A 22,783-nucleotide genomic window follows, 5' to 3' on the forward strand; every position below is an offset into this window, starting at 1 on the left:
AAAAAAAAAATCCAGGCAGATGAGGTGAGGGTGGGGGGCGTGTTCAGCTGAAGCTATGTAGTTCAAGACAGTTTAGAAAAGCCCTCAGTGAGTCTTTCATAAAGACACTACAGAGCAGGAAACACCTGAAGAAGAAACAAACACTGACTGGATGAAGTTTTCTATTAAGGAGCTGAAATAAACAACAGGTAAGTTAACTTGAGTAAATGCAGATTGTGAAAGCTATGCGTAAAATCCACATTATTTGCGTGAAAATGATCATCAATCACTGACGTTTTTCTCTTTCAGCTTCAAAGATGTCAACTCCATCAGTGCTGATCTCTGGGGCAGTTTTTGTGCTTTTGCTTGCGAAAGCAGCCACTTTTCAAGGCCCACACCCAAACAAATACAACACAAACGAGTCGGATGGATGCCAACAGCCGGCCATCGGTGGACTACTTACCCGCGGAACGGGACCTGTTATCTCCACCGACGAGGTACTGGAGTCCAGCCAGGAGGCACTGCACGTCACGGAGCGCCGGTACCTGCGGCTGGACTGGTGCAAGACTCAGCCGCTGAAGCAGACCATCCAGGAGGAGGGCTGCCTGAGCCGAACCATCATCAACCGGTTTTGCTACGGACAGTGCAACTCCTTCTACATCCCGAGGCACAACTACCAGGACGGAGAAGCCTTTCAGTCCTGCTCTACCTGCAAACCCAAAACCTTCAGCACCGTCACCTACACCCTGTACTGCCCGGGTCAGACACCCAGCACCAGGAAGAAACGGATCCAGCGCGTAAAGCAGTGCCGCTGCACCACGATAGATACGGATTAGAAACAGAAATTACGCACTCAGTTTGTAAATAAACCGCTTCCATTGGAGGGACACTGCAGCTTTGCAAAAATAAAAACTGGAAGTGTGCTTGGTTTAAAGGACACATGAGAAAAAGGAATGGAGTGAGGAAGTTACCCGAGCCCTTTGTGTCATTGTAAAGGAGAGAAGTTGAATATACAAACGTGTGCTTTATTTCTTCCTTTTCTCTCTAAAATACATCATAGTTTAAGCTTTAATCAATAATTCCTCACACTGTCCAAATATCTCATCTATCAGAAGTCATTGCTTTCACAAAAACGGCTTTGGTTTTATATCAGATTTGGAAGATGTTTTACAGACTTATTATGCAGTATTGCCACTGATGATATAAGACATTTGCATGCAAGGCTGATGGATCATCTGATTTGCTCCAAGGATTGGGATGGTTGTATTGTTTCCACTGTGTGGGATGTTAAGCTCATCATGATTTATAAAATAACAGTTTTTTTTTTACAACACTGCACTGCTAAATGCCACTTCTTTTATTTTGTAACTGTAATGTAATATGTGTATCATGTATTGTAAAGAGGCTCGTGAATAAAACACACTATGAAATCATATATTTTATCAATCAGGGATTTTATTCGTAGAAAAATGTTCTATTAGGATTAAAGATGCAAATCATTGGCTTAGAAAATGCAATACACAAAAATAAATATAGCACTAAGTTTCATGATATCAAATTCTAAATATTGCACGTTAAAATCTGACAAATCAAAAGTCATTCAGGGTGGCAAATATTCAACAAAACTGTCAGTGAATGATAGATTTCTTTAGGTAAAAGTGACAAAATATTGGTCCATTTCCAGTCCAACCCAAGATGGTTTTATTGATCCCAATCAGTCAGCTTTATATTTCGTCCGTCTTAAGTCGAAGAGATGTTGGATTCTTTCTGACGCAGTCTCTCTTTCTGTTGGCAGTAAAATGTGTGTTAATAATTCAGACAAAAATTCACAATCTGGACATCAAAGGAGAGACAGAGAGTAAGAGTGTGAGTGTATTTGTGAATGTGTACTGTATGTGTTAAACTGCATTGCATGTGCAAGACCTGGTTTAAGAGTCAAATGTTTTTGTCTCTTCAGTATCGACTGAGTGAAATCTTACCAGGCTGTTGGGGTTGATCTTTCTGGTCTCCACCTTCTTCTCCGATGTGATCCTCTTCACTGACTGCTGAGCCTCTTTTAATCTACAAAAACAAGGGGTTCAATTCAGGGTCATTGGTTTGACTTTGTATTAGAATCTAGTTCTTTAGAGTATGAATCACAAAATAGGTAGTTTTTTTTTTACATCAAAATACATCAAAAAGGTCGATCAGTCAAATTAGTTCAATCAAACCAAAGAAAGGAACGCAGATTTACTCAATGACATGAAGGCCGAATGCCTTATCTCGCAATGTCAATGAAAGTGGAAAATAATTTGTGGAACAACCCTCGGGATCACCTCCAATTTAATGGGTTTTTCCCTGGTCGATGCTGCACTGTTCCACCAAGTTTAATGGAAATTGGACCAGTAGATTTTATGCAACACTGCATGCAAACCCAACAGAAAACAACACCGGTGAGGATCCTGCTAGTTACCAACAGAAGACGAATGTGCACAGGGCTCTCTGATACCTTTCATTAGAGATGTTCTTGTTCTCCCTCTTCCACCTGGCCTTGAAGTCGGCACAAAACTCAAACCAGAGCATGAAGAGATGCCCGGTGGTCACCTCCTTCTCCCCTGACTTAGGCTTCAGTCCAAAGTACAGAGTCAGGTCCTGAAAACTGAAATGAAAATAGTTTTCGCACTTATTCAGAGTTACATGCTTTTGTTTTTTAAAATCTGGACATAAATACAGCTCCGGAAAAAATGAAGAGACCTTTTCTTAAACTTAAACGAAGAACATGTTTTTTGGCTGCTTTGGTTGCCATTGAATTTATGAACCAAAGCCCAGTATGGTGGACAAAAAACATGGTGTAATTCTCCCACCTTTTCTGTACGGTCATCAACTGATAAGAAGCCTCTGCATGTTCCTTACGCGCTGCAAAGAGAAAGAGAAGGAAAACGTTTTGTAAGTGACAGACGAAACATAACCCTCGACCTTAATTTATGGAGAGTCTATTGATATGAAACTTTTAAAAAGACCATAGGAACATCTTATGACGATGATTTCGAGCCACTTACCAATACCATACCATTTAGTCTCTTTGATTTGTAATTAAAAAGATCACTTACATTTATTCTGCTACCAGTTTAATACAAATATATTTTAATAAAGACACTATGTCTTATAATACCCTCCCATAATCACAAATCCAAAAATATTTCAGAAATGTTTGCAAATGTGTTCAAAAGATAAACTGCAATATCACACGACTTAAGCATTCGGACCCTTTACTATGAAACAGGTGCCTCTCCTTCCTTTTAATCATCCAAGTCATGTTTGTCCACCTTGTTTTCGGAGTCCACCTGTGGTGATTCAACCACTAATTGCACCTGATGAGGAAAGGCACACACCTGTCTATAAAAAGGTCTCACAGCTGACTGTTCTGATAAAAATGTAAGACCTGCCGTCGAAGAAACAGCCAGTGTGTGGAGTCACAGATCACAGAAAGAAATCTAAAATCCTGCTTTTTCATTATGAGAGTCGGAGTTAAGATGAAAGGGGAACAGTGACTTTTAAGCATTAGGCTGCAACGTTACAAAAAGGGGAAATAGGTAAGGCCTGCATATTCCCTTGATGCCCTGTATATCAAATGAGACACATGTGAGACACGGGACAAAAGATCCAACAAAGGTCCAGAGTTTTCTGTCTGAAACTCTTTACTTTGAAGCTTTGATGTGTCACTTTTCATCACAGGCAGAAAAAGTGATTATATTCAAAACAAGACGTGCTTTAGAAACGAAAATCCATTCGTGCCATTTGAAATTCTTGTGAAGGGAACAGTACGTGATTCATCCTGACATCGGGTCAAAATAAATACCTTACAACTCGAGTTAGTTTGATGAATATTTCCCAGAGCCGCTGTGTCTCAGGCAGCAGTCTCTCAGTCATTGCCAAATCTGCCTGATCCCTATCGGAGCGTCTAGCCTTTACTCTGAATCCGTCCTATCTGTCCTTTACAAACACAGACGGTAACAAGATGTATCTGACTGCTTAAGACAATAAGCTAGTTTAGATGAAGCATGGGGACAAAGAAATTGAAAAAGAGTTGACACATTCCTTATTATAGATCAAGCTAAAATCTCTGTGTTCCCTCCAGAGGCCATTTCTCTCCGACACACTCCACCCCCCCCCCCCCCCCCCCCCACCTCCTGCATGAAACACCTCCATTTGACTCCTTTCATTTAATTCGGTAACATAGTGACATCAATATACAATCGTGCCTCTAGCTGAATACAGCAATACATGATACGTGATAGTCTAAGGGGCGGGACATCTGTAAGCTGTTGACAAATCACAGCAGAGCCGATCAGCTAACCAATCAGAGCAGACCTGGCTCTGGTTTCAGACAGAGGGTGAAAATGGGCAGGATAAGACCCTTCTAAATATTTTCTATACTGAATTGTATTTTCTTTGAGCCTTTAAATGTTTTTAGAGGTCTTAAAAGTTACGTTTTCCCTTACCAAGCACTCCAATGTACCTCCTTGTTGAACTCAACCTACTGTATAGTTGTGTGTCTAACAACTCACCCCTGAGAACAAAAGCCTCCATCTTGTCCTTAAACGGCTGCAGGTTTTCTTCCGGAGAATCAGAGCAAACGTTCCTTACATCTTTCTCACAGCCTGGTGATAAAACAGAAACAAGACAGCGGTGTGAATGCATTCAACCTTTATTTCTATATTTAATAAACTGTGTTTTACAAGAGACGATGTGTAGCTGCGGAGGAAAGACCAAACAAGATTACTTTGAGAGAAAGTTTTCATTATTTTGACGCACTTATTCATTGTTTTGAGAATATTAAGGTTCAGTTTCCATCTTTTTTTGGTTCTTACTCTCAGAAATGGGCTTCCATAAAGGGCAGAGAGAGTTCTGGGTTAAACTAGCTCCACCTGTGCCGAGCAGGAGGTTATCAGCAGGGCTTCCTCTTTAGATATCACTCGCTGAGATTCACCCAGAGATGGCGACTGCAGACTCCCTCTCTGCCTCTCTCCCTCTCTCCCTCTCTCCCTCTCTCCATGTTGCTCTGCGTCCAATCAGTGGATCAGAGGAGCCAGTCTGCAGAGCCAGTCATAATAGAGGCTGCAGAGGGAGCCGAGACCCTGCAATCCCCCCCACCACCCCCCAACCCTGACGCTCGATCAACATCTCGCAGATAAGATTACAAAAGAATACTGTTTTCATTCAGGATTTGTGTAAACTGTGGAGGCGGGTATCTCTCCCTACTCCTTTCTTTCTTTTCACTGCCCTTTGTGTGCTACAGAAGTTTGCTTATGTCAGACGGCAGATGATTATAGACCCTCACATAAACAGAGCCGGCTCAAAAGGAGTGTGGGGCTTTCAGATGTGAGACTGGGAAGATTTGTAGGTTTTAGTGGTTTACACGAGTAACCTCAATCAAAGCAATATCATGTGAAGGAAACCAAACTCAGGCTACAGTACAATAAAGAAGGCGGAGAGACAGGAAGCAAACACCAGCCATCACAAGCAATATTTCACTTGGCAATAAATGGTGTGAAAATAAAGAAAGTTCCTTACTTAAACCAAAAGATAGTCCATGTATGATAATGGAAATAAACTCAAGCAATATTGTAAGAGCAAAACATTAAAATGATAATCAAATTAAGCTAGCTATTGTTTAAAAGGTTAGGCTCACCCAGGAGGCACAGCAGTAACCCTAAATGCTAATTTTAGCTAACAGTGAACATGCTTATTTTCTGATTCAAGATTCAAGATACAAAGGTTTTAATGTCATATGCACATAAGCTACAGTGAAGAAATGGCAATGAGAATCTTAAGTCCCGAGCTGTGTAGTAGGTATAATGTTAACCTCAGTTTCAGTCTCAGTTTAGCTCCTTAGCATGCTAACAACTGCTATCAAAGCTAGAAACAAAGAAGAACTGAGGATGAGTTAAGTGTGTTGTAAAGTGGACATATTCAAATGTGGACCTAATTATGGACGCTAGTAGAAATGAAGGGGTTCCTTAGTAATTAGAAATGATCTTGAAGGTAATATGGTGATATCAAATTGAATGGAAAATCATCTGACAGTTTTAGAGACATTTCAATTAAAATCCCACGCCTGAAAGCTGGAAAAATTCAACCAAATCTTACGGTATACAAGTAGACACACTTTCTTGAGTAACTCAGAAAACTGCCCCAAAACAATTGCATGGAATATGCTTTTAGATTTTGTGTTTGTCTTTGGATCCCACTTCCTTCAACATTCAACATGGAAGACTGAAAAAGGCTAATCTCCCTGTAACTTTGTTGGGAAACATTTCATACCAAGCGAACAGAAAACAGGGAGAGTGAAGAACGACAGAAACCAAACATGAGGGCGGTTCAAGCGGGCAGAACAAAAGGAAGCTGCGCCGGGCCATCGAGATTGCACGGTGGTTTGGGTAGACGGGCCGATAAGACAAAGCTGTGTTGAGAGCTAAAGAAAGCTGTCTGCGCTCACATCTGGGGCCCACACTGGAGCCCAGGTGATACAGTCGGGCAGGTTAAGGATCCGTGCATCTCTGCAGAGATACTGGAGGTCTGGAGATTACACAAGTAGGAAGCTATGGTCTCCCTGCGCTGGCGACAGAAGCACAAAGGCCCTGCGATGTGAGATCTGATGGGCAGGAGGATTAGAAGCTGGATCTGAAAGGCGCCAGGCCTGTATCAGCAGCAAGACTCCCACTAGTCTCTGAATACACGCACGGCAAAGTGCAGGCAAAAACACATGTATACATAAGGACACAACAATGCACCCACTCACAGTCGCACACATGTAAGAGTAAGCATTGTGCTCGACGTGACTTTAACTGGCTGGTGTTGCTGAGTGGCGTCATATGGGCACACTTAGAGAGAGAGCAAGAAACAGCGAGGAGGGTGAGAAAGACGAGAGGAAATCTTTTGTTCTGGAGCTCAAACTCAAGATTGGTAAAAAGTATAAACAGTTACTCAATGGCTGGGGCCGGTGATGGGAAACCAGGGTGGTGAAATGTGTGTGTGTGTGTGTGGAGGAGGAGGAGGAGGAGGGGGGTCTGAGGCAAAACGATGCCAGACTGGGCCGAGGTTTGGTCTGTGGGAAACTCTCAGAATCAGAGTGATAGAGTTACACAGGCTGGCTGAGGTTTTAAAACAAAAACACAACAAAATGACCACAAGGCGAGGCTTTCCGGTCACCCAGTCACACGGACGCTGAAGCTCAAAGAGAAGCCAATGTTTAAGGGATTATCATGTAAAAATATTATCAACCGAGAGGAGTATTGACATTTATTACTCCAGGAAAAGATAAAGGTTGCAGATGTGTCGCCACATACTTGTCAGATCTCGTCCGAGCTGTCTCAGGTCTCTGTTCAGGTCGTCGAACTTGACCTGTGCAGCCAGGAAGACGTCCTGAGGTTCAGGAAGTGGGAAGACACTCTTGTCTGTGCCGGCGTTCTGGAGGGATGCCATCAAAAACACAGCATTAAAACACTAAATCAACTGAGGACTGTAAATGCGTCTTTGCACAATTCTAGATCTGATACTAATTAATCAGATCAGAGTGAAAATGGACAAAGAAATAAAGCAAACGGATAATAAGGTAACGCAGAAAAGAGGTGTTCAATTGTCCATCGAATAGGAACTCCAATCTACTGGATCTATTGTAAAAAGCAACATAAATAAAACTGCTTCCTGTAGAGTACAGCATAAAACTCAACTCATACCTTATCTACATTGTGCAGGTAGTACGACACCACATAGTCCACCAGGCTGATACGATTGTCCTGAGAAGAAAAAAGCAAAACATGAATCATAACTGCGTCAAGATGAAACCAGAGTGTGCAAGCTGGCAGCCATATTAAAGTGTGTCTTGAGCCACTTCAGTGTTCCTTCAGTGATCCAGGTCTTACTCTGCTCTTGACATCCTTCAGTTTGGGAAGAATCTCGAGTCCGAAGCCGTCCGCTTGACCTCGGGTCCTGTTTCCTCCGTTCATGTGGTTCCCCAGAGCCAACACCAGCCCCATCACATCCATCACACCTTCACTCTCCAGCAGAGCCTTAAAACACACACACACACACACACACACACACACACACACACACACTGGATCAATCACGGACTAATGGCACCTCACATCCTCTGAGTTACACGTCTCAAAGCATACATACATTGGGGGTGATATTTGTGGTACGATATGTTAATATATTAGGAGAAGAAAGGGGATGTGTAACAGGTGGCTGACAGGTGCTTTATTTCCCACCTTACAGACGGATGAAATTGTGTTGAGCTTGCTTTGGATGGATGCGATCCCATCTATGAAAGCCGCCTGGAAGATGATGCAGTGAGCTCTGCCTGCAAAGTCCGGGATCTGAGACAGCTCATACAGGAACCTGCAGCACAGCAACATCAACAGTGAGAGGACACACACACACACACACACACACACACACACACACACACACACACACACACACACACACACACACACACACACACACAACTTATATACAATCACTGCTAAACACAGCAGGTGAGATACTGACTGTTCAGGTTTGTCCAGCAGTTTCACATCCTCTTCCTCGGAGGTTTCGTAATGTTTCTTTATCCTCTCCAGTTCTTCTGGCTGTGCTCTCTGACAGGTAGACAATAACATATATAGATTAAGGGTTAATAAACTAAACCGGTTGAAACATTTGAACTTTTCCTGTAGTACTCACATTTTCATAAAGTGCTTCGATGGTCTCCAAGTCCACCACGGAGTGATCTACTGCCAGAACAGCTAGAAAAGAAGTCATAGTTATTGTCATAGTCCAAGGGAATATAAACTAAAACACAGATATCAATTTTGATTGGAGATACAACTGTTGAAAGGGAAGAGGGCAAAGAAGAAGGGGATTTTTGACACAATGCTAACAGACTTTAAAGATGAGTCCAAAGAGAGAGCGTCAGATTTCCATGAACACTACAAGATTTGAAGTTTGATAAAAGCCGTGAAGATTTGTGCTGATATTGCGGTAAATGTTTTTCAGCGTTTAATCCAATTTAAAAAAACAGCTCATATTCAGAGTGAAGTACAGGTTCACATTAGTGTGACTACGGGTTACAGTTAAACAGAGGTGATGTTCATGGAGCTGCGGTTACCTGAATGACTGCAAATGAAAGCGGCTGGTTCAAGTTCCAGCAACATGTGGCCCAATTTTAAAAGAGATGATTAGGGCCACATGAATAAGGAGTTACAATGAAGAGAAAATAGCGGGACATTTATAGAAGTTGAACTTTAGAAAAAAAAGTCAGAAAATTGAGAAAAAGCTGATTTTTGAAGAAATAACCGGAAATTCCAAAAAGTCGAAATATAAAAAAAAAAGTTTGAAAGCAAATAAAAAAAATGGGATACAAAAAGTGTGAGTTTTTAAACTCACTTTTTTTATACTTAATTATTTCCCACAACTCATACTGACCCAAATTTGCACTTTGAACTAAGCTGTTTCCTAGCAACACTACAGAACCAATGACAGGCCTCCATTACTCACCTTGCTGGATGTCCTTCATCTCCAGGTGGAGGCTTGATATGAGGATGCCCACGGCCTGAGAGCGCTTCCCTTCCAACAGCTTAATGATCTGAACACGAACACACACACACACACACAGACACACACACACACACACACACACACACACACACACACACACACACACACACAATGTTACCATGACTACCTTAACCCTGGAAACCATTAAGGAGTCATTAGTGGAGAGTTTTTGGTTAAAAGGTGGAGCAAAACAAACAGTGTTTTGCCTTGACCTCTTGTTTGAACAGACGGAGTCTCCTTTTCTCTTTTTAATTAATTATAATTAGGTAAATGTAGGGTTTCTTCTCATTGTCTCTCAAATGTTTTCTTATTTGTTATACTTTTGATTGTTTTTGTGTCAATACAAACACATCAATAGCATCAGAGTCCTTCCTGCCTGTTAATGCAGCACACAACAATAAAGGAGGAACTGCAACTCAACGTAACAAAGCAAAATATAAAAACGTATGTAGGGTATTGAGGGGAAAGATAGTCATTCAACAAGACTTACAATACAAACCACTTGATTGGAGGATACAAGGGGGGATTATTAAGTATGTTTGCCCTTCGAAAATCTCACAATTGTTTCTCAATCTGTCTTTAATGCTTTTTATATTTTACAGTCCCTAGAAATAGTCTTAATGGCTTTGACCCCCTCTACTGGAGAAGCACCATATTGCATATATTCCCAGCTTCTGCAGTGTGTCTTGCATGATGTTGCCTCTCACCTTCCTGGCTTTGGCTTTCTTCTCATAAGCTTCAGACAGCGGCTTCCTCTTGGTGTGTGTGATGGTTTTTGCAAAAAGTTCCTCAAACTGACCGGGATTTATTATATTCGGTTCCTCTAAAATGTTCCACAGTGTGCTCCTGAGGGAGAGAGAAATATAATGTTTCATCAGCATGTTTAGAATTTTGATTGAATCAACGTATTGGGCTTTTATTACAAACTTATTGACCCTTTTTTTTTAAACCATTTTAATTCATGATACAAATGATACTTGAAAAAGTATGAATAAGTTTGATGTATGCTTTTATTAAATGTTGACCCTACTTGCTGTCCTTGATCTGGATTCTGGTCCAGTAGAGAGGCTTCATGGGTCGGGACGGCTCCACTGTCGGTTTCCTGGGAGGCTTTTCAACAATGAAACCCCAAGCTGGAGGAGGAGGAGGTGGGGGAGCTGAGCCTGGCGTTGATGGAGGAGGTGGTGGTGGGGGAGCTGAGCCTGGCGTTGATGGAGGAGGTGGTGGTGGCGGCGGCGGTGGTGGAGCGCTATGTGAATTCTGCATGAGGTTTAGAGGTGAAGACAAACATGGCGGAGGTGGTGGAGGAGGAGGAGGCAGGTTGTGTGTTTTGGTTGTCTGAGAAGGAGCTGGCGGTTGTTCTGATGGAGGCTGCACAGGAGGAGGAAGTGATGGAGGGTCATGTGAAAAAGAGGAAGTATCGTCCCTGTGCCCGGCCAGGCTGAGACTGATAGACGTCAGGTCCAGCTTTTTGGGGGTCACCCTCTGCTGCTGGGGGCTCGTGCCCGCTCTCGCTGCACCTTCTCCGTCCTCAAGAGTCTTAACAAAAGTCTCCCTGTCGGTCTGGACGCAAACTGTGCGGAAAGACTTGTGTAAAAAGTCATCTCCCGTTGATACAGCGACGTCCTTGAGTTCCCCGTGATGCCGGGTCCCAGCCTGGGAGAGTTGGGCCTGCAGCTCGTAGACAGTGGACTCCAGACGGGCGACATTGTCCTCGTTCTCCACCCGCAGTCTGGAGAGCTCCCGACCAAAGTCCTCCTGACAATATTAATTAAGATTTGTTTTAGTAGTAAATATTCATTCATTATTTCATCTTTGGAAATTTCACCTTCCACATATTTTGAATTTCACATTTTTGCATGTTGAGATGACTTTCACGGGAGAGTTTAGAAGAACACACCAACTGATATTCTCCATGTATTACCAGTACCACATTAAGTCGTATTTTCCAGCAATATAAAAAATAAATGTGTATACTTTTTGGATCCATAAAGCATATTTTCGCTAAAGTTATTCCTCCTTTTCCTGAATCGTTCATAGATTGCAACCAAAAGTGGTATTTCCCTGTGCATAATTAATACGATGCTATATAAAAGCACATCAACACGTCACTGTTTCCTCCTCACTGACCTGTAACGTCTCCAGCTCCTCTTTGCATTCTCTCTTCAGCTGCAGGAGATCCGCCTGGTGCTCTGACATTAAACACAGGACAAGAACATCTTTAAACTCCTTTTACAACAAACAGATGTTCGATATTGCATTAGTGATGTGGACAGGGACAACAAGTGTGGAAACTGTGACATGTTTTACCACTGCAGGAGGCTGAGGGCTGCTATAGGACATACTAACAATACAAATCTTGACCAGATGATGGCAGTAGAGGCATCTATGAAAGGAAAACATACAGCCTCTGGCACACAGTTTACTGATATCTTGCACAAACTATTTAAGCTAACATGTATCTGCTGATGCCTGTCATTCTTGAATGCTCAGTCAGAATTAACCGTAACAGTTCATACAGGAAATGCATTTGGGTGTGTGCACATGGAGCCTGCAGTTTTATCCATGCACAAACAGCCTTTGATAACAAGGCAAGCTGGATCACTTGTTTGACCTTTTAAACATTGGACACCTTATTGGCGGCCACCACATGGTTTCACGCAATCAAAAGTGTTTCTATGTCATCATTGCATCTTTCAAAGTTACTCTGGTGTTAATATTGAGGGGCTCCTTATTACGTACTCATGTATACCTTGCAATCCTAATCAGCAGCTCAACCATCAAGCTACTTGAGAGTATCCTGACTGGCTGCATCACCGCCTGGTATGGCAGTTGCACCGCCCTCAACCGTAAGACTCTATAGAGGGTGGTGAACACTGCTCGGCACATTACCAGGACGGAGCTGCCATCCATGGAGGACCTCTACACCCAGCGGTGCAGGAAGAAGGCCGGTAGGATATTAAAGGACCCCCATCACCCCAGCAACAATCTGTTCTGTCTGCTGCCCTCTGGCAGACGGTACCGCAGCATCCGGACCAAGACTACCAGACTCAGAGACAGTTTTATACCACAGGCTATAAGACTGCTGAACTCCTGAGCTCTGTGAATGTCTACTCACATCTGTTTATAGTACACACATACATATATATATATTATACATATCTGCCATATACATCTGTTATACATAATATATGCATCTGTCCATACCTCCTCATTCAACAGTGTAAAGTATTTAAATACTTTCAATGTATTCCACATATGTATATATTTCACATCCTCAAATCTTTATTGTTGTTATTGTAAATATTCTTCTCTCTTTTTGCACTATTTTATTTATCTTATTTGCACCATGTATGTTGAGTTGTTGGAGGAGCATGGGACATGAGATTTTCATTGCCAACATATACGTTGTATCTGCTGTGCATATGACCAATAAAACCTTGAAACCTTGAAACTTTTACTTTTTCTTGCCATCGAGGCGTTCATTCCATTATATATTTCAGCATTGGGAGTGCTAATGTTGTTTTGCAATAGAATTAACTGCACACAAAGCTGCTTAAAGGCACCTTCCCAATTCCTTTACAGATTGAAGGTGGTGGTTGTTTGCTGTGGACATACTCAGGGTGGAGTTGTGTTTACCGAAGCAGTGGAGCTTGATATTAAATCCACCAGCTGATATCACAGAGTAAACACGGTGACTCCCTCCACCGCTCTCTCATTGGTATTAATATTATTGTTTGACATAATGAGTCTGCAGGTACCTGCTTCTGTGTATTTTAGACCAACTTTTTCCTCCTTCAGTGGCGGCCAGACGGCATGAAGGCGACCGGGAGTTCTCTCCTCTCCATCTCCTGGGGTGGACGCTTCTGACTGAAATGAAAGAATTAGATTTATCACATAATCTATAATAAATTGAGCTTCTTCACATACAGAACAGTATTGCAATCATGTGTCTAGTAAGGTTAGTTGATGCTCGGTGTTGATTGATATACAGTTCGTACTTTGCCATCAGGAGAGTCTTTCTTCTCCAGCGTCTTATTGGAGGATCTCTCAAAAAGCGCCTTCAGAACATCTTTATCTCTTATCTTCTTCCTCACTGCGTCCAGGTCTATCTTATCTGCCGGGTCCCTCTTCAGAGGCTTCGGGGTGAAAAAGGCTTTGAAGGCATCGAAGGCAGCCTCTGCGCTGGACACAGGAGGCTTCGAGGACTCAGATGAAACCTCTTCTTCCTCCTCTGTTTCGACTTCCTTCCTCTCGTCCTCTTGACTTTTTTCAATCTCATTCTCCTCTTCTTCAGCCTCCATTTCCGTCCTCTCCTCTGCCTCATCACTCTTGTCTCGGTTCAGCAGCTGTGAGATGTGGTTCAGGAAGCTCCCCTGGAATTTAGCATCCGATTGTTTATCGGGGAGAAGGTCTCTCTTTGCTGATGATGAAGTTTTGATCTGGGCCACGGTGTCATGCTCAGGCCCGACCACACCCTTCCTCAGGACCCTTAAGCCGCTAAACAGGGCCGGGAGCTGGATCTGCTTGTCCGTGGGGGAGCTTGGTTTGAAGGTGGCTCTGGTGAAGGTGGATCCAGGTGGAGGGTTATTGGTTGCAGGTGTTATGGAAAAATTTAGTAAAGGGTCTCTTGGGCCTGGAGGGTGGTAAAGTGGGGCGGAAAAGTCTGGAAATTCATCTTGTTTTTCTTCTTCTTCTTCGCTGTCCACTGAACCGGTCCTCTCCTCCTCATTTTTACATTTAAAAGACCCATCAGTATGCTCAAATGTTGGTGTTAATATTTGCTCTTCCTCAGTCCGAGTCACGGTTATCACTACATTTTTAGATCTACTTGTTGCAGTTTCTTCAGGGTCAAAACCAACGTCTGAACTGGAAGCATTTGTGGCGAAATCGTCCTGGATCTGAACATTTTCATAGTCTTTTCTTTCTTTCTCATTAGCTTCTTCAGTGGCATCCTGATTGGAAAGAGAATCCCAACCTGTAGTAATGCAGTCAGTTGAAACCTGTTGACATCTTGGTTGCACAGATTCTTTAAAGGCACATTCATCCTGCGAGTTCTCAATTATGTGACATTCCTCTTTGCTGCAGCCGTTAACTTTGACACAGCATTCGTCTGGCGTCTTATTCTCCTCTTGATTTGTTGCAAAGGTCTGTTTCTCTGAGTTATTTCCAGCGTTTGAAACCACGTTCTGCTGCTCTGTTAGGTTGACATTACTCCTCTCCGCCTCTGCCATGTCTGACTCATTTCCTACTTCTCCTTTAGTTATATGTCTCACTGTATTACAGGTCATGTTCTCCCCATCATGAAGCGGTTTCACATGTGATAAGGAGTCTCTATTGTTCTTCACAGCTTCCTCAAAACCATTTTTCTTCATATCTAAACTCAGCTCACTGTCTCCATGCATTATGTCCTCATTCTCCTCCTCTGAGAGGATTCTGAAGCATTTTAGGATGGCGGTTTGCTCCTCCATTGCTCATAAGTCACTCAGAAAGAAAACATTATCCAGAGTGTAGGGAGCTGGAAGTTGTTGAAGAGTCTTTTCCACGGTGTCAACATTGTTTGAACACTTAAAACAGCTCATATCTGAGACGGAAGTGCAACATTTTCCTATCTTAAGTCAGAAAAAATGCAGTTAAGGAGGGTGTTATTGGTGCTCATGCGTCTGTTTGTCATGCACTTTTGTATAAAAACCTCCAGGATCATGCAACTCTCATTTAGTATTAATGATGCAAGAAATGTTGAAAAGTCCCCAAAGTCCAACCTGTTTCCCCTCCAGTATGTTGAAAACAAGTAGATTTATCCTTCCACCGCTACAACAGCTCCTTCATGTCTTACCGGAGAACCACATTTCCAAACTCAGAATGAAAGGGAGAAATCCACAGAGTAACAGAAAAGTTTCCAACCCCAGCTCCATGACTCAGCTCAACCACAATTAAACGTCAGCTCCACGTCCTGGTTTTAGTTTCCAAGTTTTTCCTCTTTTTTCCCCTCTTGCTCCTCTAAAGCGTCTGCAGTCCTTCACAGTGCAGGTTCTTGGCGAGCGTCCTGCAGATTGTCATAGTGTTATTGGAAGCAGATGGTGATTCCAGCCACTGTTTGTGACAACACCCTGACAGATCCGTGAGCCGCAGGGCGAGGGAGGCCACCCGGAACAGATGGAGAGAAACCACACCCAGAGCTGCAGGAGGGTAAATACAGTAGGACAGCCAGCCGGGATCACTTGTTAAACGATAGTGTTTGTACCTCCACAGGAACTCTCAGCCCCCCTGCAGGCATTAGGCAACCCTCAGCTAATCTGGACGTTTTAGTGGGACCGACCCCACCTACTCTGTTAATCAGCTCTCATTACAACCAACATGCACTGCGCAAAGTCAGAGAAGTCATACAGATTATTCGAAGTAATAAAATAAAAGTCCTGAAGTTACAATGATATTAGCTTACAACGTTTATGTTTGTTAATTGGAAAACTTGCTTTTGTGTATTAAACATGCTCAGAGACACCAATAAAAACAAAGGTTTCCTAAAATTCTTAATGATTACTTATATAAAATGTAAAAATGATAGGTTCGTGACACAGATTCATTCAAAAAATGGGCAATATCCTATTCAAAGTGAAACAAGTAGTATATATATCAGTATATATATATATCATATAAATAAACAAGTACATTTACAGTCAAGGAGTTGATACAAAAGCAAGCAAATCTGATTTAATAAAGTGTCAAAATATATATTATGTGCATTTTCTGAGGAAGAGCATTTTTCCTTACATTTTTTAATTTAATTTAGATTGAAACTTCCTCCTCCACTGGTTCAGCTTTTGCTTATTTTGTTAGTTCCCAGGTTCCTCCCTTGTTTGCTTTTATGATAGCAACCAGTAGCAGGTGAGTGACGTGTTTCCAGTATGTAATTTCACTGCGTAACTTTCTCTGACTCTACTCAGAGACTCAGCGCCGTCTAAACCAGGCCTAATCATACACAAACGTATACAGTGTTTTTTTGCATTCCCCACGGAGGGACACAGCGGCCTTTATGTGAGCTGTGTTTATGTAATAGGAATGAATCCAGATAATCCCATGAAATAGCATTAGAGTCACACACACACACACACACACACACACACACACACACACACACACACACACACACACACACACACACACACACACACGCACACACACACAAGACAAACACTGCATCCAGCATTAGGCAGCAGAAATACAGTGTGTGCCTAATGTGCCTTATACAGCAGATCAACACCATACAGTGGAACTGGAGGGAAATGGTCTTTACTGAGTAGGAATAGATATTAATTACAAAACAATTCCAGTTATTGTCAGGAAATTATTATTATTGTGTGAAATAATTTAAAGTCCGTAATGTACACATGTTTTGTTTCTACATGAATTTGAAACCATCAGTTTTTATAATTTCTGAAAAAAAATCACATTTTCAATTCATCTCCAGCCTTGATGTTTAAAGTGTGTTATTTAAACTCGTTATTTGTTCAAATGTTCTATGTTTTAATGATTGAAGGTTCTGTTTATTTTATGCTTTTTATTATTTATGGATGTTTATGTTTTCCTGTGTTCTGGTTTATTCCTTTGCTTTTAAAGAAAACCTGTAATTAGAAGTGTTTTTTTGGGGGGGATTTATTATGATCACCTTTTTCTCACAACATTTTGTTCCTCAACTTTCAGCACCACAGACTCATATACAGAAGTGAAGAGGCAGAGCTTAAAAGCTTTAAATCCCAGTACACTAACATTTCATGCTTACACAGAAACTGTACACAATGAACCTACAGAGTTACATTAAACCCCTTCTGTTACGTAAAGAATTCCCCCCTAAGAGGTGTTTGCTAAAGCTGGAATGAAAAGACTGTTAGGCACTGTAGAATACCATAGTAGAATAGACATAGAATAGAATATACACAGAAAATGAAGGTGATGTCATGATTGCTGGAGCTTTATTATCACTTTTATCATTAAAGCTACTCACCCAGAGCTCCGGGGGCAGAGGCGAGGAGGAGGGTGAATCAAAGATGTCGTCTTCAGCGGCGGTGATGCGCAGGAAGTCGATGTGTTTGGGTCTGAAGGGATGAGAGAGCGACCTGCAGGAGGACAGAGACTCCTCCACCTCCCGCTGCCAGATCCTCTCCTGTCTCTGCAGAGCCTCGTCTGGAAACACGGAGTCACATCAGGATTAAAGCGGAATCAATATCATCCAAAACTGTTTCTTTGATGAAGTCCATTATGTCAGATATTAACACATACAGTAGAGACAGATGAAAACACATTTAGACAACCTTTCTGAGAAAGAAACCCTTTCAATTCTTCTAATTTAATGGAGACAAACTGCTTTTTCCCCCCCTTTAACAAACCAAGTGCCAATTTAATCAACACAGGAAATGATATAAGACCCACCAGCTCCACAGTAGTTCTTATATGTTACACTACAGTGTCACCATGAGGATATAATACAGAACTCCAGCAAGAAATAATGAGCAACACGTCTTTCTCTTAAACTTTTGACCTTAAAGAAGGATAACAACTCTCTCTAGCATTCTGCTTATCAAGCTCCACTAGCTGTGCATTATAATCTTTACTTTTTATTTGTAGTCACCTTTAGCTGGTGATTACCTCATTGCATTTACTTGAGTGTTTATTATATAATGCTTGTGGAAATGATTGATAAATATCTATGACTGATCAACTTTAATTCTAAAGATCAGTCTCAAAAAGTATTTTATTTTGAAAATATTTTCAATTTCTTAAGTAAGCACAAATGATTCCGCGCTTGCTCTAAAATAAGATGCAGTTTTTGACTTGGCGACTTCATATTTGTAAATCCACAATCCCCATATCCCAAACTAATACAGGGTAAGCAGAGTCTGAACCCTGGATGATTGATGCACGGAGTTGTAAGTTGACAGCTGTTTCCTCACCAAATTGGCTAATTAAAAAACTGTTACTGGCTGCAAGTGAATGACGGGTGATTTAATTATCATTCAATGCAGGTTTTAAAATGAAACTAGACGCATATTTGAGTAGACAACTATTTATTTATGTATTTCTGTCCAACAATCTCCCTCCTGAGTTGCCACAGTAGGATTAAGGAGGACTTAAGGGGTTCAATTTCCATTGCGGTGAAGCTAATAATACAGTGTATGGCATTTGGGATGAACATTTTTACCAGATGTGGTCAAAGGCAGCTCAACCTTGAGGAAAGGACTGTTGTTTTTCCCCTTCTGCATCCAGATTATCCCCTTTTATTGCCAAGGTTGTTGCTAGTCCTCACTCTATCCTTTGAGAAACAATGCCAACACAGATCCCAATTGTGTAGCTTTCAGTGGACACATAACAAAGCCAGATTAAAAAGCTTATTATCTGTCCTCACTGAGGAGAACACTGGATGGTGAGAATAAAACCCTCTGAAGACTTGGCATGTCTTTCTTCCTCTCGCGCTAATCGTCATCCTCTAAAGATGTGTTGCGTTACACACAGCTCAGAGCATTAATCCTATTTCGACAGCTGGCGTCCTGCTGTATCGGGGTTCATCTGACTCTAACTCAATACCAGACTCTAGGAATTTCTACACATGAATGAGTTACAGTTTTATGACTTAACACAGACTTTTCTCCTCTATTTTCCCCTGAATTACCTTTATGATTAATCAAATCCTCATATTCCTCACTGTCTCTGCATATCTTATATTACATTTCAGCAACCGTCAACCTAAGGTAACTCTCCGAAAAGAAATCCAGTCAACTTGGAGATATTTTCCAGAAATATAAAATAAAGTTCTGCAAAATAAAAATGCACTGTATACGTTTATAATGACCTAATTAAGGGATGAATGCAAAGCAAAATGCTTCTCCAGGGGGGAAACCTCTTTTCTCTTCTTAAATGATTGTGTTTATTGAGAGTTTATACACAGAGAAAAAATCAACCTCTGCAAGTTCTTATCACATGCCTCTCTATATCACACACACACACACACACACACACACACACACACACACACACACACACACACACACACACACACACACACACACACACACACACACACACACACAAATGCTCTTTAAAGAGAAACAGAGGTCATCTCAGGTCACTTGTTATTGCAGGACTACGTGTCTATATCCCCATCAGGTGCTCACTTGTACTGCATGCCTGAGCAAACACAGGCACGCACGCACGCACACACGCACGCACGCACGCACGCACGCACGCACACACACACACACACACACACACACACAAAACCTGCAAGTGGTCATTATTTACAGACTACCTCACATCCTTTGGGTCAACTTCAGCAAGTGTGGTGAGGAAAACGAGAGTGCGAGTAGGTGTGTGTGTGTGTGTGTGTGTGTGTGTGTGTGTGTGTGTGTGTGTGACCAGACACCATCAGGATAAGTTCAGAGCGTTAAATCAGAGCATCTGAGTTGATCTTTAAAACTGACAGTCAGCGTGTTACACCTCTTAAGTCGTCTGCTCTTTTTCCTGCTTTCACGTCACAAACCAACCACTAAAAGTCAATGTCATGCAGTGACACACACACACACACACACACACACTTCTCTCTCCACCCTTCAGAACACATAATGATGCGCACATAATGAAACTCATATGATACAAGCTAATGCTGCAAGAACAGCTTTGAAATCCTTCAGAATTCCTCCCATAAAAGTGAACTGAACCTGAAACAACCGAGTAAATCAAGGGAGAGTGAGGTCTGAGGTTTGCTTTGATTTACTTGGGTATCATATCTGCAGCATACTGTTTTTGTTCATTTTTCATTCAACACATATATGTGACTCGTTGTAGCATTTAAAGTATTATTACCTGAAAAGAGTTGATCATCTTTTCTGGCCTCACTGGTGAATCTGAACGTCTGATTCTGTTCACTCAGCCTCACATTCTTCCTTCTCTTCTTGTTCTCATTATTTCCTTTCCCATCAGACACTGGGGTTGCACTCTCGCAGCCCCGAGCCCCCTGATTGAAAACAGTGTCTTGACCTGAGCTTCTCCACCTTATGTGACGCTCAGATGTGTCTTTTTCATGCTGGTCGGCCAGACTCAGCGGTAGAGAGAACTGGCTGAAGGTAAACAGAGGCGACAGGAGGGGAGACATGCTTTCGGAGCTGCTGGATATTGTTCTTGAAGATTCATCCAAGGTGGCAGGCAAACAGGGGGAAGCATTTTGCACAGTAGAGGTGAAGCTTTGAGAATTTAACGGTATAGTAAGGGGCCTTCTTGTCGATCCAAAGAGGTTTGGATCATGAGAAGTTTTCTTATCCTCTGAGATCGGCCTCTCTGTTTTTGCTGCCTCCATCTTCAGGGCCTGACGCAGACTCTGACTCAGAGCTTCACCCAGAGCTTGCAGCTCCTCCACCAGCTGAGGCTTTTCTTCGGAGCACCCTTTGCTCCCCACAGGGTCTCCATCTTTCTCCTCGCCGCCCTCTTTCATCCAGTCCGAACTTGAGAGACTCACCCGGCGTATGATCCCCTCCACCTCCTCAATCTTTCCTATTACTCTGCGTTCTGCAGCCTTCTTCTCCCTCTCCTTGTACCTCCACTGAGAGGACTTCTCTTTATCTCCTGCTTTCTTTATCTCATCTGTATCTCTTACCGCATGCTGGGCTTTTTGAGTATTCCTAAAATTGTCTTCTTGTTTCCTAGAGGGGGGGATATACGATGAGAACATATCATTGTCATACTCAGAGAGATCTGTGTCGGAGTCATGGAGAGCACTTTCCTCCTTTACAGTAAAATCCTTTCTGTTTTTGCTGAAAGTTTCATGAACATTAGCAGTCAAAGCACCAGGCGGATTCACTCTCCATGCTGGCTTCAGCTCCTGTGAACTCCTGTTCCTCTCCTCTAATGATGCAACTCTTTCCTCACCCATAACTCTCTCCCTCCAGGCTGCAGGAGTGCACATGACCGGCTTGTTGTCCCCTGAATCCCACTCCCCGAAGGTTGGAGAGCTCGGTATATGAAGCTTTGTCAGCCTCCTCGCCTTCGGAGGAGCCCCTGGTGTCGTCCTGAGGTTATGCTGAAAGCCACCAAATCCCTCCACCCTTTTCCTTCTTTTCCGAGGGATCTGTAGTCTGGGGGATCCAGGTAAAGCATCCTCTCCACAACCAGGAAAGTTAAACTTAGTGCCGTGTTGGTTGCCCATGCTCATGAAAGTCTGGCACTCCAAACACAACAGGAAGTCATCCAACGCTTTGCCAAATGTGTCTGCTTGCCCCTGATTTAATGTTTCTACCGGACCCTCCTCCTTGTAGCATGATGTGAGTCCTCCTTGATGCTTCAGATGGGCTTTAAAGGGGGACGTGGGGCCCCTGCAGTGAGAGAGGGAGGGACTCATGCAGCTCCTCTCACTGATCGGGATGAAGAGGTTTAAGGTCGTGCGAGTGCTCTCCATGATGCTATTTAATTAACGGAGACTAAGCAGGAGATGATTCCTTCGCAGCATGGGTGGATTTATTGGAGCCATGAGGCCTCTGCTTAACGAAGTGAATCCTGAAAGATAGGAAGTTTATTTGACACGTTTGAATTAGTTTATGTGCATGTGTTAATTGCAGATGGTTAACGTGTCAAACTATATCCATAACACCAGAAAAGCAGAGTGAGACGTTATAGATATGTTCTCAATCTTTTAGATTTGGTTATTTTAGTTTTCTGCCTTTTGGGGTCTTGATTGATTTAACAGCACATCTGAATTGGTCTTGTTGGTGCTTCTCGAAGTTGTAATATACTTTTTTTGCATTAAATGTTTGGTCCAGGAAGCTATAAACAAATTCATTGCTGAACAAATGCATCCGTACACTAAGACATCGCAAACAGACACACAGATTTGTGCAAAGATAATATGCATGGGAGACAAATTCCTTAATGCCTTGACCCTGTGTACCAGTTATATAACTTAAAGGTGATTTTACGGATAAATCAATTCAGTGGAAACACTCCTGCAATGCCTGACCCTGATTTACAAACTCCACTGATGAAAGAATAACTTATAGAGGTACATTTAGTCAAACACTGGTTAGTTATAAGGTCAAATGTAGGTCTATTGACATTTACATGTTTCTTCTAGGGTTATTAAGCTTGTACTACACTACATTTTGAAAGTCAATAGCGTACTTAAATGTAATTAAAATTGTAATTACTTGTAACTTTGCAGATCCATATCAGTAAAGCAACA

General features: G+C 42.2%; 2 protein-coding genes across 3 annotated transcripts; one reads left to right on the forward strand and one right to left on the reverse strand.

Moving 5' to 3' along the window:
• Window positions 1–5: 5 nt before the first annotated feature.
• On the forward strand, window positions 6–1,414 carry grem1a (gremlin 1a, DAN family BMP antagonist). The gene is made up of 2 exons (XM_063901923.1): window positions 6–188; window positions 289–1,414. The coding sequence occupies exon 2, from the start codon at window positions 297–299 to the stop codon at window positions 813–815; it is 519 nt and encodes a 172-aa protein (XP_063757993.1). The 5' UTR covers window positions 6–188; window positions 289–296; the 3' UTR covers window positions 816–1,414.
• Window positions 1,415–22,101, reverse strand: fmn1 (formin 1). Of its 2 annotated transcripts, XM_063901919.1 has the most exons (18): window positions 20,419–22,101; window positions 17,567–17,745; window positions 13,326–13,434; window positions 11,695–11,756; window positions 10,595–11,322; window positions 10,272–10,410; window positions 9,505–9,592; window positions 8,692–8,753; window positions 8,518–8,606; window positions 8,235–8,364; window positions 7,884–8,030; window positions 7,698–7,757; window positions 7,308–7,428; window positions 4,527–4,619; window positions 2,823–2,874; window positions 2,468–2,617; window positions 1,959–2,040; window positions 1,415–1,764 (listed from the first exon to the last, which is right to left on the reverse strand). In XM_063901919.1, exons 1-18 carry the CDS (start codon window positions 22,001–22,003, stop codon window positions 1,720–1,722), a joined length of 3,921 nt encoding a protein of 1,306 aa, XP_063757989.1. In that variant the 5' UTR covers window positions 22,004–22,101; the 3' UTR covers window positions 1,415–1,719. The 2 variants fall into 2 exon arrangements, with proteins under 2 accessions (XP_063757989.1, XP_063757990.1); XM_063901920.1 differs by lacking the exons at window positions 17,567–17,745; window positions 20,419–22,101 and adding an exon at window positions 13,566–15,741.
• Between the last annotated feature and the right edge of the window lie 682 nt (window positions 22,102–22,783).

This window comes from Eleginops maclovinus, chromosome 15 (assembly GCF_036324505.1).
Source record: "Eleginops maclovinus isolate JMC-PN-2008 ecotype Puerto Natales chromosome 15, JC_Emac_rtc_rv5, whole genome shotgun sequence".
Classification (NCBI taxonomy): domain Eukaryota; kingdom Metazoa; phylum Chordata; class Actinopteri; order Perciformes; family Eleginopidae; genus Eleginops; species Eleginops maclovinus.